Source organism: Pseudorasbora parva, chromosome 14 (genome assembly GCF_024679245.1).
Source record: "Pseudorasbora parva isolate DD20220531a chromosome 14, ASM2467924v1, whole genome shotgun sequence".
In the NCBI taxonomy this organism is placed as follows: Eukaryota; Metazoa; Chordata; class Actinopteri; order Cypriniformes; family Gobionidae; genus Pseudorasbora; species Pseudorasbora parva.
In genome coordinates this window covers 35,815,584-35,832,462 of record NC_090185.1, presented here as the reverse complement: position 1 = coordinate 35,832,462, position 16,879 = coordinate 35,815,584, and the positions used below count along the sequence as shown (strand labels likewise).

General features: G+C 39.3%; 1 protein-coding gene across 2 annotated transcripts in view; it reads right to left on the bottom strand.

Moving 5' to 3' along the window:
* hps3 (HPS3 biogenesis of lysosomal organelles complex 2 subunit 1) overlaps nt 1-16,879 on the bottom strand; it is a 61,172-nt gene that overhangs the window by 7,310 nt on the left and 36,983 nt on the right. For both annotated transcript variants that reach the window (XM_067416312.1, XM_067416313.1), the window contains 3 exons: nt 12,562-12,747; nt 12,293-12,487; nt 4,069-4,176 (listed from right to left, as the gene is read on the bottom strand). In XM_067416312.1, the coding sequence (XP_067272413.1) occupies nt 4,069-4,176; nt 12,293-12,487; nt 12,562-12,747 (489 nt within the window). The remainder of the gene's footprint in view (nt 1-4,068; nt 4,177-12,292; nt 12,488-12,561; nt 12,748-16,879) is intronic.

The following is a 16,879-nucleotide window of genomic DNA, read 5'->3' as shown; positions in this document are numbered from 1 at the left end:
TTTTTCTAGGGTTTTATGGACTGATGAAATGAGAGTGAGTCTTGATGGGCCAGATGGATGGGCCCGTGGCTAGATTGGTAAAGGGCAGAGAGCTCCAGTCCGACTCAGACGCCAGCAAGGTGGAGGTGGAGTACTGGTTTGGGCTGGTATCATCAAAGATGACCTTGTGGGGCCTTTTCGGGTTGAGGATGGAGTCAGGCTCAACTCCCAGTCCTACTGCCAGTTTCTGGAAGACACCTTCTTCAAGCAGTGGTACAGGACGAAGTCTGCATCCTTCAAGAAAAACATGATTTTCATGCAGGACAATGCTCCATCACACGCGTCCAAGTACTCCACAGCGTGGCTGGCAAGAAAGGGTATAAAATAAGAAAATCTAATGATATGGCCTCCTTGTTCACCTGATCTGAACCCCATTGAGAACCTGTGGTCCATCATCAAATGTGCGATTTACAAGGAGGGAAAACAGTACACCTCTCTGAACAGTGTCTGGGAAGCTGTGGTTGCTGCTGCACGCAATGTTGATGGTGAACAGATCAAAACACTGACAGAATCCATGGATGGCAGGCTTTTGAGTGTCCTTGCAAAGAAAGGTGGCTATATTGGTCACTGATTTGTTTTTGTTTGGTTTTTGAATGTCAGAAATGTATATTTGTGAATGTTGAGATGTTATATTGGTTTCACTGGTAAAAATAAATAATTGAAATGGGTATAAATTTGTTTTTTGTTAAGTTGCCTAATAATTATGCACAGTAATAGTCACCTGCACACACAGATATCCCCCTAAAATAGCTAAAACTAAAAACTAAAACTTCCAAAAATATTCAGCTTTGATATTAATGAGTTTTTTGTGTTCATTGAGAACATGGTTGTTGTTCAATAATAAAATTAATCCTCAAAAATACAACTTGCCTAATAATTCTGCACTCCCTGTATTGGTGCAGAGCCAGTGGTTGTTTTGTAGGCGAGAACTAGTGCCTTGAATTTGATGCGAGCAGCCATTGGCAACCAGTGCAGTCTGATGAAGAGAGTCGTAACATGCGCTCTCTTCGGCTCATTAAAGACCACTCTCGCCGCTGCATTCTGGATCAGCTGCAAGAGTTTGATAGTGCATGCTGGAAGCCCAGCCAGAAGAGCATTACAATAGTCCAGTCTGGAGAGAGCAAGAGCTTGAACCAGGAGTTGTGCAGCCTGTTCTTATAGGAAGGGTCTAATCTTTCTAATGTTGTATAAAGCAAATCTGCAGGACCGGGCTGTTGCAGTAATGTGGTCAGTGAAGTTTAACTGGTCATCAATCACAACTCCAAGGTTCCTGGCTGTCCTGGATGGAGTTATGGTCCATGGAGGAGATCCTCAAATTGTCCCACAGACTTTAGAAAGTAAGTGCAGAACCGGCCATGATAGTTTTGAAGTTTTAGCTCCTGTTCAAGATTAGCATCCCCCCCTTCGGACTCTGTTCTTTAAGACTGGCTGCACCCAAAACCTTCCTCTCGGTCCTATAAATAAAATGAAAAGCTCGTCTTCACTGAATGATGAAGTGCCCGTGTTTTCTCGCAAATTCGTGTCGCGGCTGATGTGAATGGTTTTGACGCAAAATATTCGCATGCAAATAACGCTTTTTTGTTACGCGTCCGGTGTGAAAGGACCTTTACACACACTCCTGAAGCTTGCATTCTGCGAGTGAGCGACGCCTCGTGGTTCCATCCCAAAGAGGCATGAAATCGCTTTCATGGACATTTTCCTGGACCGTTCCCACCAGGTGGAATGACCTGCTGATCTCAATTCGTGCTGCCGAGTCTGTAGCCATTTAAAAAAAAAAAAAAACATCTTAAGACATCTTTTACAATTGCACCTGCACCTTCTTGCTCTCCCCTTTTTTGTAAGTCGCTTTGGATAAAAGCGTCTACTAAATGATTAAATGTAAATGTAAAATGTACCATGGGGTGGTCAGTCCAGCACTCAGCTCTTCTCATAACACAGGTGGTGAGGACATCTTGTCTGTCTTTTTGATGGACAATCACTTAGTCAAGCAGCATCCCATGAGTATGAGCCTGTCCGTAGCCCGGGTTTTCTGTAGGATAGCGTCAAGAGCTCTTTAGAAATCCTCTTTGATATTATGCTCTGCTTCAAGAGTTGGAGAGTATGTAATGAAATCGCTTTTTTCGTTTTGGTTTCACTGGTAAAAATAAATAATTGAAATGGGTATAAATTTGTTTTTTGTTAAGTTGCCTAATAATTATGCACAGTAATAGTCACCTGCACACACAGATATCCCCCTAAAATAGCTAAAACTAAAAACTAAAACTTCCAAAAATATTCAGCTTTTTTTGTGTTCATTGAGAACATGGTTGTGGTGTGGAGGTTTTGGACCACCTTTTCCAGGTCCTTCCCCATCTCAGGGGTGAGCAGTGTGGGGCTTCTCAGTTGCAGTGGAAGCTGCCGAAAAGACGCGCTGCTCAATCCCGCAGTCCTAACGACCATCACTCCATTGCCACCTTGTGTTCATGGTTTGGCTAGACACTCTCAGCCACATCCTTGGCCTGTGCCCACCATCATTCCACATCGCCACAGGACTTCTTAGGGGGGAGGGGGAGGGGCAAGAAGTTTGTGCATAGGTGAGGATTATGCACAGACCTCACCCCCACCCTTTTCACTCCTACCAGATGGATTTCCAGTGGCATGAAGGAAACCCATGATGACCTTCGTCTGGCAGGAAGTTGCAGGAGGCTGCAGGTGGTCCGATCAGCTGGACTACACCTGTGCCTGCCCCCAAGTGCAGTTTTGTCTTCGGGGTTTGCTCTCCTAGCCACTATACCCTCCCGAGTTAACCCACGTGGCTGTGGGGTTGGCCTCTTCCACATTTCTAGCCGTTGTGATTGTTCTCACACCATCGTCTTCCGCCTGCTCCGCCGTTGGGGTCTTCACTATTTACCCATAGCTGGGACAGTAGTTGACGGGCATCAGGGCATTTCCACTCAACGAGGGGCCTGCATGCCATGTCTCTGGGGCCCACTGCTGCTCCGAGATCCTGTGCACCTTAGCCTGGAACCTCATAGGACCAGTTACCATGTGTGCCACAAGGAGGCGTGCACGAGATCTTGACAGTGGAGAGGCTATGTATTGGCTGAGGAGGTATACACATTTGGCTCCCCTTTTTGCCCCTGAAGAACAAAGGGCTATCTGGTGGCAATAGCTGAAAGCAGAAAGTGGCAAGCTGAAGCATGCATGCTACTAACTACAAGCACTACTACTCCATCACTGTTGCACTGAGGCATCACACGGCCTGTGTTCTCATGCACACACACACACACAGACACACTTGACTCTTATTTTATCAAGCAGCCAATAAGTAATGACCTGAAATCTTTTACAGAACCATTTACAGAATCAGAACTTCATAGAGACGCTTGAGTTTGGCTCTTTTTGCAGAAATGCAGTCTATTAGTTTAACCTTGGTAACTCTCTTACCACCCCTAGCAACCATTTAGGACACCCTAGAAACCGTTTAACTTTATTAATAAGCCATATTTCAGCACCAGATCATTGTACAGACTCTGGAATGGGTTCTTTTGTTTCATGTGAGAAACCAGTCTGTAAATATCGCCATGGTTGCCACACCCTAGCAACTGTTTAGAGCACCCTAGCAACCATATTGCAACTTAAAGAAGCCATATTTTAGCTCCACAACATTACACAGACATGTTATTTGGCTCTTTTGCATTCACTTGCATCACAGAATCGACCATAAGAAATTATTTGCAGAGCCAAAGTTTGTGCAGCCTACAATGAATTTTAAAAAAAAAAATGTATTTATTACAAAAATTATTGGATTGTTTTACATGAAAATACAATTTAAATCTGCTGAATCTGCTGCATTCAAATCCCATTTCTTTCCATACCATGTATTTCTACTTAAAAATTTCACGTTTAACACAGTGTAACTTGTCGTATCTTTGTATTATTTGTGAAATTTACTAGCAGTGAAAATTGTTTCAAAGTAAACCCTACACATTTTTTTTTTTGTGTTGCGTGCCAAAAATAAATAAATATCATAAATATATCAGTACACACTTGAAGTTTGTGTAGGTCCTCCTGGTGGTCATGGGTGATGTTGAACTGGACTGGCGTCAGGATGCTTACCCACGGATACAACATCCCGTAATGAGAACAGGAGTTTATCTGGTCATGAAGAAACATTTAAAATTACTTTAAATACCACTTCCAAACTAAAGTAATAAAATATGTCATATGCAGCCTTTTTAAAACACATCTGACTTTCTCTTAATGTGACTTGCAGCCTAACTTTATCTTAGTGTGTTTGCTTAGGCAACAATAACTTTTACTTTTGCTCATTGATTTGAAAACCTTGTTTAAAACCCTGATTTGTGCTAGGGGGATTAAACAGAAGTTTTCCACACCATTTGTGCTACAGACATGATAAAAAATGTGTCTTGTTGAGGAAATTTTACCTGACATACAATTTTAAAAAATCAGCAAAAGAAAGTATAACATACACCAGCAAAAGGTAGTGTATGCTATACTTTGTTTTTGTTTTGTTTTTTCTATGTTTTTTTGTGTGTGTTTTTTTAGGGGCCAAGCCCTGAAGGGGTGAAGGCACCTATAGAAATGGTTAGTGTTCTTATTAGGGGCCAAGCAAAATGTTCTTATTTTCCGCTCTGAAAGTCTAAGTCAGCTCATAGAAACGCTTGAGGGAAAATTATGAAATTTGGCACAAATATAGAAGATATGTAGAGTAAGCACACCAGTGTTCAAGTCCCATAGTAAGCACACCAAAGTCTCTAACTCATTCCCTCTAGGGCCACCACCTGTCCAAAATTTTTACTCATTTTTATGCTAATAACTTTTGAACCCTAAGGGCTAGAAACTAAAATAAAATGATTCCTTGGCTCAAGCCGATGTGATTGGACCTGTCATTTTCCATTATGTAAATTTTCCTGCCATTTTGAGTTTTCTGAAAAACCTACATGGAATTCAAGTTGATTCATTAAAAGGTTTTCGATAAACGTGCAAACTAATTTTACATAGCGGTTGTGAAAATTCACGTAAGGCTATATCTTCACAACGCTTTATTGTATTCAAACCAAACTTGGTACGTCATCACAAGCATGACCTGAGGCAACCTGCAGTGTTTTGGCACAAGCCAAACACAGCGCCACAGAAAATAAATTATTTTTGCTTATAAATCATAAAATTGGTCTCGTTAGATTCGAGATGTCATGTCGAGTCGACTGATATCCAATTTTACCATGTCACCAAAATTTTGGCTTTTGGCCATTTTTAATTATGTGCTAAAATGCTGTGTTTTATAAACACTTGAACGGATTATTATGAAACTTGGTATGGATCATTAAAAAAATGCCCTGAAGTAGCCTGAGAAGTTTCGAAACAGCGGCACCTAGTGGAGAATTTTACTTATAATTTTTGGTGTGGTTGACATATTTTGATGTACAATTTTGTCTCCTGAATCCTTGCCGGTCTTAAGACCATTTTTTTAAAGGTCTTGTCTCGGTCTCGACCGCATTTGTACTCAGTCATGTCTCAGTCTCAGACTTAGAGGACTCAGAATTGTATATCAAGACCAGTCAAGACCACAACTGCAAGGATATCACTAAATTGCTGGTGCATTGTCTGATTTAACATTATTAATGTGATTTGAGTAAAACTTGCTGCTTAAAATGCAATCAATAACTTCTTTGTAATGTGATTTATTTTGTTACTGTTCTGATGGGTTCAAAAGCAGTGCAATATTGTTTCAAAAATGCCCAAAATTAATATAAATGCCAATACAATTCTGGGATAAATTTTTTTTATATACGGTGGGTAGGTAAAGTATTCAGGCCCCCTTACATTTTTCACTCTTTGTTATATTGCAGCCATTTGCTAAAATCATTAAAGTTTAATTTCTTTACTCATTATTGTACACACAGCACCCCATATTGACAGAAAAACACAGAATTGTTGAAATTTTTGCAGATTTATTAAAAAAGAAACCCTGAAATATCACATGGTCCTAAGTATTCAGACCCTTTGCTCAGTATTTAGTAAAAGCACCCTTTTGATCTAATACAGTCATGATTCTTTTTACGAAAGATGCAATTTTACGAATGTTTTTCTTCTTTCATCTTTGCCTTGATTTTCAACTAGTATTTTCAATCCCCCCCCCCCCCCACACACACACACACACACACACACACACAGCATGATGCTGCCACCACCATGCTTCACTGTTGGGACTGTTTGGACAGGTGATATTTTTCTCCACACATACTGCTTAGAATTAAAGGGGCACTTCAGCGCTGGGAAGATGAATCTGTATTTAAACTGGGTTATCAATGTAGTAGAAATGTGAAATTATTTTTGAATTTGGTGCCTTCTAGACTGAGAAAAGACAGAAAATGTATTTTTGTCTCATGGGGATGAAAGACTATAATTCCCAGAATGCTTCGCTGCCCTGTGAGGCCATTCTCAAAGCCACCAACTTGATTACTGTGACTGAGTTGGAGAAGACACTACAATTAAAAACTGAATGTGTCTGTTCAATATAAATGAGTGAGTCACCGTGCGAGTATCACAGCACTGAGCACTAACTACATGAGTGAGATAAATGAGCTGAGCTCTCGTGATGAGAGCTGAGGTAATCGCAACTACACTCGCGGCATACATTCACAACGCGAGTTCAGTCTGGCGTGTTTCAGTTCATGCCTTTGCAAGCTTAAACGTGCAGTATGCAACTTTTGGCCACTAGGGGTCACTCATTCAAAATAATAACAACAGACGTACTTTGATGACGTCGGGAAAGTGCGTGGGCTCATGGGAGTTGTTGTCATTATTGCCACTGTCAACCAGCGAATCTGGCATCTCCAGCAGAAAACATGTTCACTGACAAGGTAATTGTTATATTACATCTCTATTATTGTTAAGTTTAGTTACGGCTTTTCACTTTATGTAATGTCAATCTAATGAAATAGCAGCGAGCTACCGTTACTTAACAAACTTATCAGTAACGTTAGATAATGTGCGAGACAGAATGTTGTGCGGGCGGTCGCTATGTCAACATACCTATAAGTTGGTAGGCTATGTTGACATATTAACCGCGCATCATAATTTGAGTTACTCAAATTATAGATATGTTGACATGGCATCCGCGATTGTCGAACATTCTGTATATCAACTCTTCAATAAGGAAATAAATTTCAATTTAGTTTATCATTACCAACATAAAACAGTAAATGAGAGAACCAGCACCAGCAATACGTTGTTCATTGGAACACGCGCTGTGTCGCTCCCCACGTTCATCAATCATTCTAATAAACATTTATTTTGGAACTCAGAGATATATGAATAAGTAGATCATTATTAAATCAATATTATATGTAGCTAGTATTAACATATGATAAAAGTGACGGTCACCTTATATTAATTGACCAAGATAGTGGCATATTACCATATGAAGCTAACGTTACCTTCTCCAGCTACATATAAAACCAATAATAGCTAGTCTGCGTTTTACACATGACATCATCGTGTCACCAAATATACGGATAGAAATACTTTTGAATCAGTTTTTAAAAAAATAGCTCTTTCAGTCTCCAAAAACAGAGAATCCGCCTGTTTGAAAAGCCGATACAAAATGTATAACATTACGTATTCAGCTAAACGCGACTCAATGTGGTCAAGATCGCTATGCAATATGCAAACATACAGCATGTTATGATTATATGATTATTATGTTAGCTGAATGGTTACTTAAATGACCTGTTTATTAAAACGCAAGCGAGATCAGCATCTCTCTGCAGTCCGAGCTTGTCACGAAGATTTCGCCATCTTTCAAAGGCTTCTCCAAGGTTTACACGTCTCTTGCTTCTTCTACTCTCCCAAAATCTTCTCGGGTCATTTTTTTCACCCGTACGTTTGCGCTTTGTTGAGCTGGCAAAACGTACAGGCAAAGAGTAGTCATGATCCATTATCATACAGACTTTTTTATACGGGGGTTCCCCTTATACTGTCTGTCAGTGTTCCTCTTTGAGTTTGGCGGTTCCGCCGAGTTCGCAGGAAGCAAGGCGCAAACGTGGATATGACGTGAAAGACTGGCGACATAACGGAAATAAAGACACGGTCCGTGTCTTCGAATTAAAATATTAATTTCTCTGGATTTAGAAGTTAATTGGAACTGTCGGGATAATGTAAACACACAACTTTAAAAAATATATAACATAGATATAGTGATCTTTTATATTTTTAATGCTGAAACATTACATATTGTGCCTTTAACTTATATAGAAATTAATTTGAGAAGTTAAAAGACTTACATTGCTCACCATAGCTCCGTTTAAAGTATTGCCTGTAGCTGCAAGCTGAGCTCTGAGTGTGTGATCTCCAATCCCCCATGCTCGGGTTCAAAATGTGCGGAAATGGCTCCCTCTGCTGGCTGTAGTCTTTAGCCTTTGGCCAAACATTCCTTCTATGATGCAAATATCTTCAATTTGCGTCATAGGAGGAATTTTTCCAGAAATAAAATGCATAAATCTCTTGTGTCAGGGGGATATGAGGGGGGGAAGCACAATCATTTGAATATACTCCAGGGTTTCTTCTGATACAAAGCCATATGCTAATCGCTGAAGTAACCCTTTAAGGCCAAAAAGGTGTGTCTTTGTCTCATCAAACCAGAGAATCTTATTTCTCACCATCAAACACCATCTAGTGTTTTTTTTAGCAAACTTTCATGTGTCTTGCACTGAGGAGAGGCTTCCATCGAGCCAGTCTGCCATAAAGCCCCGCCTGGTGGAGGGCTGCAGTGATAGTTGACTTTCTACAACTTTCTCCCATCTCCCGACTGCATCTCTGGAGCTCATCCAGAGTGATTTTTGGGTTCTTCTTTACCTCTTTCACCAAGGCTCTTCTCCCCCCGATGGCTCAGTTTGGCCGGACGGCTAGCTCTAGGACGGTTCTGATCATCCCAAACTTCTCCCATTTAAAGATTATGGAGGCCACTGGGCTCTTAGGAACCTTAAGTGCAGCAGAATTTTTTTTGTAACCTTGGCCAGATCTGTGCCTTGCCACAATTCTGTCTCTGAGCTTTTCAGGCAGTTCCTTTGACCTCATGATTCTCATTTGCTCTGACATGCACTGTGAGCTGTAAGGTGGCTTTCCTCAATCAAGTCCAATCAGGAAGAAATGGACAGCACCTGAGTTAAATATGAGTGTCACAGCAAAGGGTCTGAATACTTCGGACCATGTGATATTTCAGGTTTTCTTTTTTAATAAATCTGCAAAAATGTCAACAATTCTGTGTTTTTCTGTCAATATGTGCCCTGTGCTGAGCGTACATTAAGAGAAAAAAATGAACTTAAATGATTTTAGCAAATGGCTGCAATTTGTTAGAGTGAAAAATGTAAGGGGGTCTGAATATTTTCTGTACCCACTGTATATAACATAGAATACAATTAAGCAGTATCACAAGAGCAAGAGAGCTGTTTCCATTGCAAAGGATATTGATTCATATAAACTTTCAATAAACAAGAAGTTAATATTAAATTACATTTTAAACTGTATCGCTGCTAATTTGGCAACAATTTGTTATTAAATGAATCAGCTGCTTTGAACAAATCAGTTGAATCAACGATTCTGTGAATGTTAAATAATGTTAATGTTTTAATGTTAAATTAATCAATTAAACATTATTTAGGAAGGTGTAATTGTACCAATTCAGATGCAACTTCTGTGCCATTAATTTTATTGTCAGTGGTTTGATTGGTAACAGCGCTGGGCGATATGGCCCCCAAAAATTATCACGATATAATTTACCATATCAGTCGATATCGATAAATATCACAATAAATTTAAAATCTTTATTTCTTTAAAGTTTAAAGGCATATTTTTGCTCCTGAGTGAAATATGTAGAAAACAAATAGTTAGCTGTGGTTTTAAACTATCCTTTATTGTCAAAACATGACAAACACTTCCCAAACAAGTGAACAATTTATTTAAACTGAGGTAGATTTATTTATTAAAATCTTAACTGTGGTCAGCATTTTTTTACTCAACACTATATATCAATAATATCATTATACAGGGCTTGACATTAAGCATGTTCATGTGCTTGTCCTTCGAACAAGTAATCCGTTCAAGCTTGTCCAAGTAAAAAATTAGCTTTTTTCCAGAAAAGTGAGTGCGTGTGTGTGTGTGTGTGTGTGTGTGTGCGTGCATGCGTGCGTGCGTGCGTGTGTGTGTGTGTGTTTCTGTGTTGTAAACATAATTTATTCTGAAGCAATATTCTCACCAGTGTTCAATCAGCTTTGACATACTTAAATCTGCATATTTGTGGTTTTTATTTTTATTGAATCATTTGAAATTTGTGATATTTTCACCTTTTATAAAGGGTATTTTCCCTTAATCTTATTAAATATAGGCTATGCGTCATGTTTCATTTTATATTTGTAATTTTGATCAATACATTAAATTAAAATAAAACACTATAAGGGCTGTTACCGATCAAATTAAATAATTTACACTCAAAAATTACAACAGCATTAAATAATGTTTTGAGATTTGTAGTTGGAAAGTACAAAGTATGTTTAAAGATCAAATTAAACCACCAGTAGGTGGCAGCAGGTGGCTGTCTTAATGAGCGAGTCATTGAGTCGTTCATTCAAACGATTCATTCAAACACTGAATCGTTCATTTACACACGTTGCTGTGAGACGCGTTGCGGTTCTGCTGTGAACGATTTTCGCTGCTGAAATAGAACAAAAACGCTCAATATTGCATTATATATACTTAATTGTGTAAGTAAAACACTAAAAACGCAAACGGGCAAAAAGCGTTTTAAGAAACATTTTGAGGCCCCTTCTCTTGCCTCACAGTGGATTGGTCCACCGTGCATCTTACCGACACACACACACACACACAAACACACCTCACCGACAGTGGGCTGGTCGGGAGAGAGACAAGTTCAGTATTTGTGGATCTCCAGTAAGGGCTGTCTAGTCTATTTTATTAATTTTAAACACCAGATGACATTATTTCTCTTTTGATACAGGCGATGCGGAGTCATTAATACATCACCAAAGACAAACAATTATGATAGCGATGTACAAGTCCGATGTTTTAGTGATTATAGTTTGGTAACGTTAGCTTGTTGTAAGTCACCCACTACAGCTAACAAGGTAATAAGCCGGTGTGTGAATGTAGTTAATGTAGATTTACCTAAATTCCGTGTGGTGAACGTGAACCTATGATAAGCAGTCCACGCAAGTCGCTCTATTTATGTCGGATGGGATCGCTAAAATATCTCCAAACCACTGAAGTTGAGCGAACTAACTTGTCAACGATATCTGTGTCCTCCGAGCTGGTCGTAAGCTCTGCATTTTCTTCACTATTGCTAATTTTTATCGCTCCACTTAACTCCGATCCTCCAAGCCTGTCAGCCACAGACTGTAAACATTACCGCGTGCAGCACCCAGAAGCCTGGTCTGCAATACGCCAGCGCAGCATTACGCATAGCGCGTAAGCATTATATCGAGAATTTATCGACCTGTTGTTATCGTTTTATCGAGGAAAATTATATAGTGATAATTATCGTTATCTGATCTTGGTCTTGACCAAGTCTCGCCCTGTGTTGGTCTTGTCTTGGTCTCAACCTCACAAAGTCTTGATCTTTGTCTTGGTCTTGGCACACGCTGGTCTTGGTCTCGACTTGGTCTTGGTTAAGGTGGTCTTGACTATAACACTACCGAACACTTACACTAGATCTCGCAGTAGGATGTTTTTAATTCTGTGATGAATTTAAACGATTTCTCACTGGATCTCCCAGCACTGTGATTCGGTGTCACGAGATTGGCCCGTGTATGAGCTCGCATTGCATTGTCTGCGCAGATCAAATGAGTACCGCGGTTCTGTTCAGACTTCAAACACACTTTGCAGTGGGGAATTGTATGTTCTGCAATTGAACCAATTACGAATGGCACTGTATGTTGTAAGAGGACACGGTCCTTGTTTATCTCTATGACAAACACGCGGGGGAAGGGCTGAGCCATTACGGGAGCCCAGTGGGGAGTCAATTTTCATTCAAACAAGTCGACGTAAACTACACATTTGAGTAAATCGATAAAACTGATTTATCGCCCAGCCCTACTGTTTTTCTCAAATTCTCTTGCTTCCCACTGGGGATCCCTGAAGCCCAGTTTGAACACTGTAGTTATCACCTAGAAACATGTAAACAAGCACTCAGAACTCCTGCTATGTAAAGTTATGATAGATAAATTATTCTGCTCACCAGATCCTCTGCAGATTTGAGGGCTTTGACGCAGGAGTGATCTCTGTGCGTAATACGGTCGATATAAACAGAAGTGAGACGGAACAGCAGCTCTTGGATGATAGATTCATGAGAGGATGCTACCAAAAGAGCCTCCCAGAAATCCACCAGTAACTGAGGACTGCTCTCAACCTCAACATCATCCTTACACAGCTCCTGAGAGAGATTAACACACGGCTATGAGAAATAGACAGACATAAACAATTACTATCTCTGAGTGCTGATTGTACCTGGAAGAAGAGATCGGCCTCCTCCAGTCTGATCTTGCTGTTCTCATGCAGCGCTACGACCGCGGCCACCAGCAGACCCTCCTGTGTGTCACGCAGATGCTGGGCCAGTATGGTGGGCAGGATGGCCTTCCCTCTGCCGTGTAGGAGTAGTTTGGGCTCTTCTATGAAGCCGTATACCTGGAGCATCTGGAGACGGCAGAGAATGATCAGTAACAAAGCAAACAGAACACTATAGTAAGGGGTGGGCGATATGACCAGAATCTTAATTCACAATATGAAAAAATGTATTTCACAATAAATGTATATATGGCAATATAGTTTTTTAAATTAAAAATAAGAACAAAGCAACATGTATTTAACATGCAGTAAGAAATACTTTAGAAATGTAATAATGAAATGTAAAAATAAAACATTGCATAGTCATTCATGCCCCGATGGAGTTTTGGTTCACTGTCGCCTTTAGCTTGGCTTGCTCAGTTGGGGACACTAAAATTTCGAAGTTTTCAACTAAATATTAAAATACAATTATTTACTAAATTAACTATATTACTAATCTGCCCACATGGTTGCTATATAATAAATTGAAATGAGCTGGATAAAATCAAAGTTTTCTCCAGAGCGGCTGTACAGCTGAATCAAATTTTGTTGCAATATTTTCCTGTTTAACTCTGAGAAGCTGCTTTGAAACAATCGTCATTTTAAAAGCGCTATATAAATAAAGTTGAATTGACTTGACTTGAGAGTATGAAATAAGCATGCACAGATTCTTATTAAATATACAAAAGTGATTCAATTAAAAGTGAGGTGTCTTTAACGGTGACAAATGCAAGTAAACTTCAATTCAAATTGCATCAATTATGTGGGATTAACATTTTAAATAGTGCTGTCAATCAATTAAAAAAAAATGGACTAATTAATCAATTTTTTTTCAGAAATCAATTGGGACTAAATCCCAACTAGCAAAGATTTTTTAATTGTAATAATTGTACAATTAATTTTCAAATTAATGTAGAAACAACATAAAAAAAGATAGAAAAAGATTCTGCCAAGACAAAGACCAGAGTGTATTGAGGCTGAAACAATATCTCCAAAATATGTCTCTAGTGCAACAACAAATCGGAACTGCATACTACTATACCACTAGTAAAAGTTATATGCCAGTATGTGGTTCCAAATTCAGCAAACTTGTTCTGATGTGGATTTCCTTGGAACTATTTTTGCTGGCGAAACGACAAGAACACATAATATTGTAGGGCTGGGCGATAAATCGATTTTATGAATTAATTCGAGTTTTTAGTTTACGACGATTTTTGTGAATGAAAATCGGTTTTCTCTTTAAAATCCGCCGACGCTCCCCTCTGGGCTCCCGTAATGGCTCAGCACTCCCCGCGCGCGTTTGCCACAGAGATACACGAAAAACAAGGATAGCGTCTAACAACATACAGTGTCATTCGTAACAATACCCCGCTGCAAAGTGTGTTTGAAGTCTGAACGGAACCGCGCTAGGCGCTACTCATTTAAAGCTGCGCTGACACGAACGCATCTCGTGACAGGCTCGATAACTACACAGCGCTGGTGATCCAGTGAGAGAGCGTTTAAATTCACCACAGAATTAATACCATCGCTACTGTGATCTAGTGGAAGCGGTCGGGGCAGAATTCTGTTATAAACCACAGATATCAGATCAAACAGCTGAGGGAAGGTCAGGGGTTTCAGTCACAAATAACCAACATTCACCATGATTTACTGTAGTAAAACCACATGGATTTAATGTTGTTGTTGTCATTATTTATCTCAGGATTCGTACAACCTTTTGAGATTGAAATTCAAGCACTTTCCAATGGTTTTCAAGAGCTTCACACTTATTTCCAGCACTTCAAAGCTCTAAATATCTGATTGTAATGTTATTTTTAATGTGATGGTTTGTAAAACTAAAAGTTTAAAGGGGTCTTGTGAAAGAAAAAGTGGAATGTTTTTTTTAGTTTATTTTTTAAAAATGTGTAATCCATTTATCTAGCTTTTTTTATCTAGCATATTTTCTGTAGCATTTTTATTTAAAAAAGATATTAAATGCCCACCACTATAACCAGCAGAAGAGCACTTATTGATTTATTAGATTTATTTCCACTCCCTAATGTATGGAGAAAAGTACAAAGTCACAAAGTCTCAGGAAAAACTAAACTTTTCTTCAAATTGTGACTAAATTACACAGAAAACAAGTAAAGAGCTCCTTTAATAATCACTGAAGCTGTCGATCAGTTCAGTGTGAGACTAAAACAATGCTAATCTATATTTAATAAGAGCATAACATTTAAATTTTCCCTATACTTCTTTTGCACATTACTGTTGTTAATAAAAGTTATCTGCATATCAATTCATAAACCTTTGATATGTATACTGTATATTGCAAAAGATATGGTGCCCATTTATACTGTGGAATAGTTGGGGGTTATTCACACTTTACCAAGCCGCAAATATTTAATTTTACCTAAACAAAATAAAGTTAAAACTTGTTTTGAACAATTTCTTTGTCATCTGCAGATTGATTTTAAGTAGGAGGGGAAAAAAAAATCGTTTTAAATCGTAAATCGAATTTTTGGTGAAAAAATCGGGGATTTTTTTTTTGGGCCATATCGCCCAGCCCTATAATATTGTGTCTAAAATGAAAGTCACTTAATATCAATCCTTTTGTTTATTGAATTATATAAACATTATATCATCACAATTGTCACAAACTGGCAGTGTAGATAAAAGTGATTAAGGTGAGTTCATACAGTTTAAGATTCTCTTGATAATTCACAGATGCACAACAAAGGCAAGATAAAGGAAACCACACATAAAACACAAACAGAACTGAACTTAAGTACACGTGCTAATGAATGCACAGCTGAACATAATGAGTAACCAAGACAACAAACGACTAACTCAGGCTCACTCAGAAGGTGATGACACACAAAAAGTCATGTGCCAGCACTAGAATGCTAATATTTAGGACAAACAGCATTCTTGCTCTTTTTTGCACCCATATATTTATTTTTAGGGGCAAATTAACTGGAAAACCATACATTTCCAACCTGCTTCCAATATTGTGATGTGATCTGTTATGCCAGTGTCACTCAGTTGCTGTCTGTATATTCCTTCAGAAAACAGTTTGTACAGTGTGCAGTGAGTGTGTTTAGAGTACGGCTGCCCCCAAATAGTCGACTAAACGTTAGTCGATATGAAGAGGGCTTGGTCGAATACATTTTCATTAGGTGGTTAGTCAGAAAAAAAAATCCCGTGAAAAATTATGCAATCAAGGGCTGCGCAGTCACGCCCGTTTCACACATACTCCGTCTGCAGTACGTGTGCGGTGCGTATTTTTTCCCGTACCCATGTTAACGGGTTACAGCTTTCAAACTGCACACGGATGCGGTCCTGCAGCAGTGCGACGATCGTTTTCGTACCGAGTCTATTTTGTGATGCTGCTTTTGAATAGCCTATTGTAAGTTTCTAATTTAAAATGTTTGTGATTTTTGGCTATAACCTATGTTTAAATGATTTGCCACTTGTGTGAGCTAAATCTAAAGTAGCCTACTAGGCTATATAAATATGAATTCACGAGTTCACACTTACAAATAATTCAGATAGAATAAATGGTATGCGTATTTGGCGTGCTGTCCGAGGAGAGGGCTCCGAGCTCGGTATTTGGCCCGAACCCAGAGTACTTCCCCCGTATTTCTGGTTAGGAAAGTTAACCAGGTGCGTGTGAGGTAGAAGGGGTGGTGGAGGGATGCTGCAAACTTTGTCAAGGAACGTTGGTGAGTTGACTGGGTATTTATGTGATCCTCCACTTGAGCTGATTGGTAGACATGTTGATTACTGATTGTTGACAGCTGGTTGGAATGACATCATGATTAGGTAGATCATTTGAACGTGCTTCTCCCGAACTTAGTTTTTTAAGAAACATCATTTAATGAATTCAATAAAATGTTGTTTAAATGAAAGGCTATTATACGTTATCCTGACTTCTATGAAAGAGTAAACAAAGAGAATTGAAATTCTGACGAGCCATGTTCCGTAACAACTTTTGGATTTTAAATAAAAAATAATGAATAAATGATGTTTGTGGTATACAACAGCGGATCAGTTGCGGACTACAAACGCAGCATTTGTGAAAGCACAACAGGGCGTGCGGATCCTGTACCGCATACGCAGCGCAACACGCACCAAGGACGCACTGCAGACGGAGTATGACATGACATCAAAGTAACGATCGGTCAACGAGACCTCGCGCCTCGCGGTATACCAAAGCGCACTTGTGGGAGAGGTGTCTGGC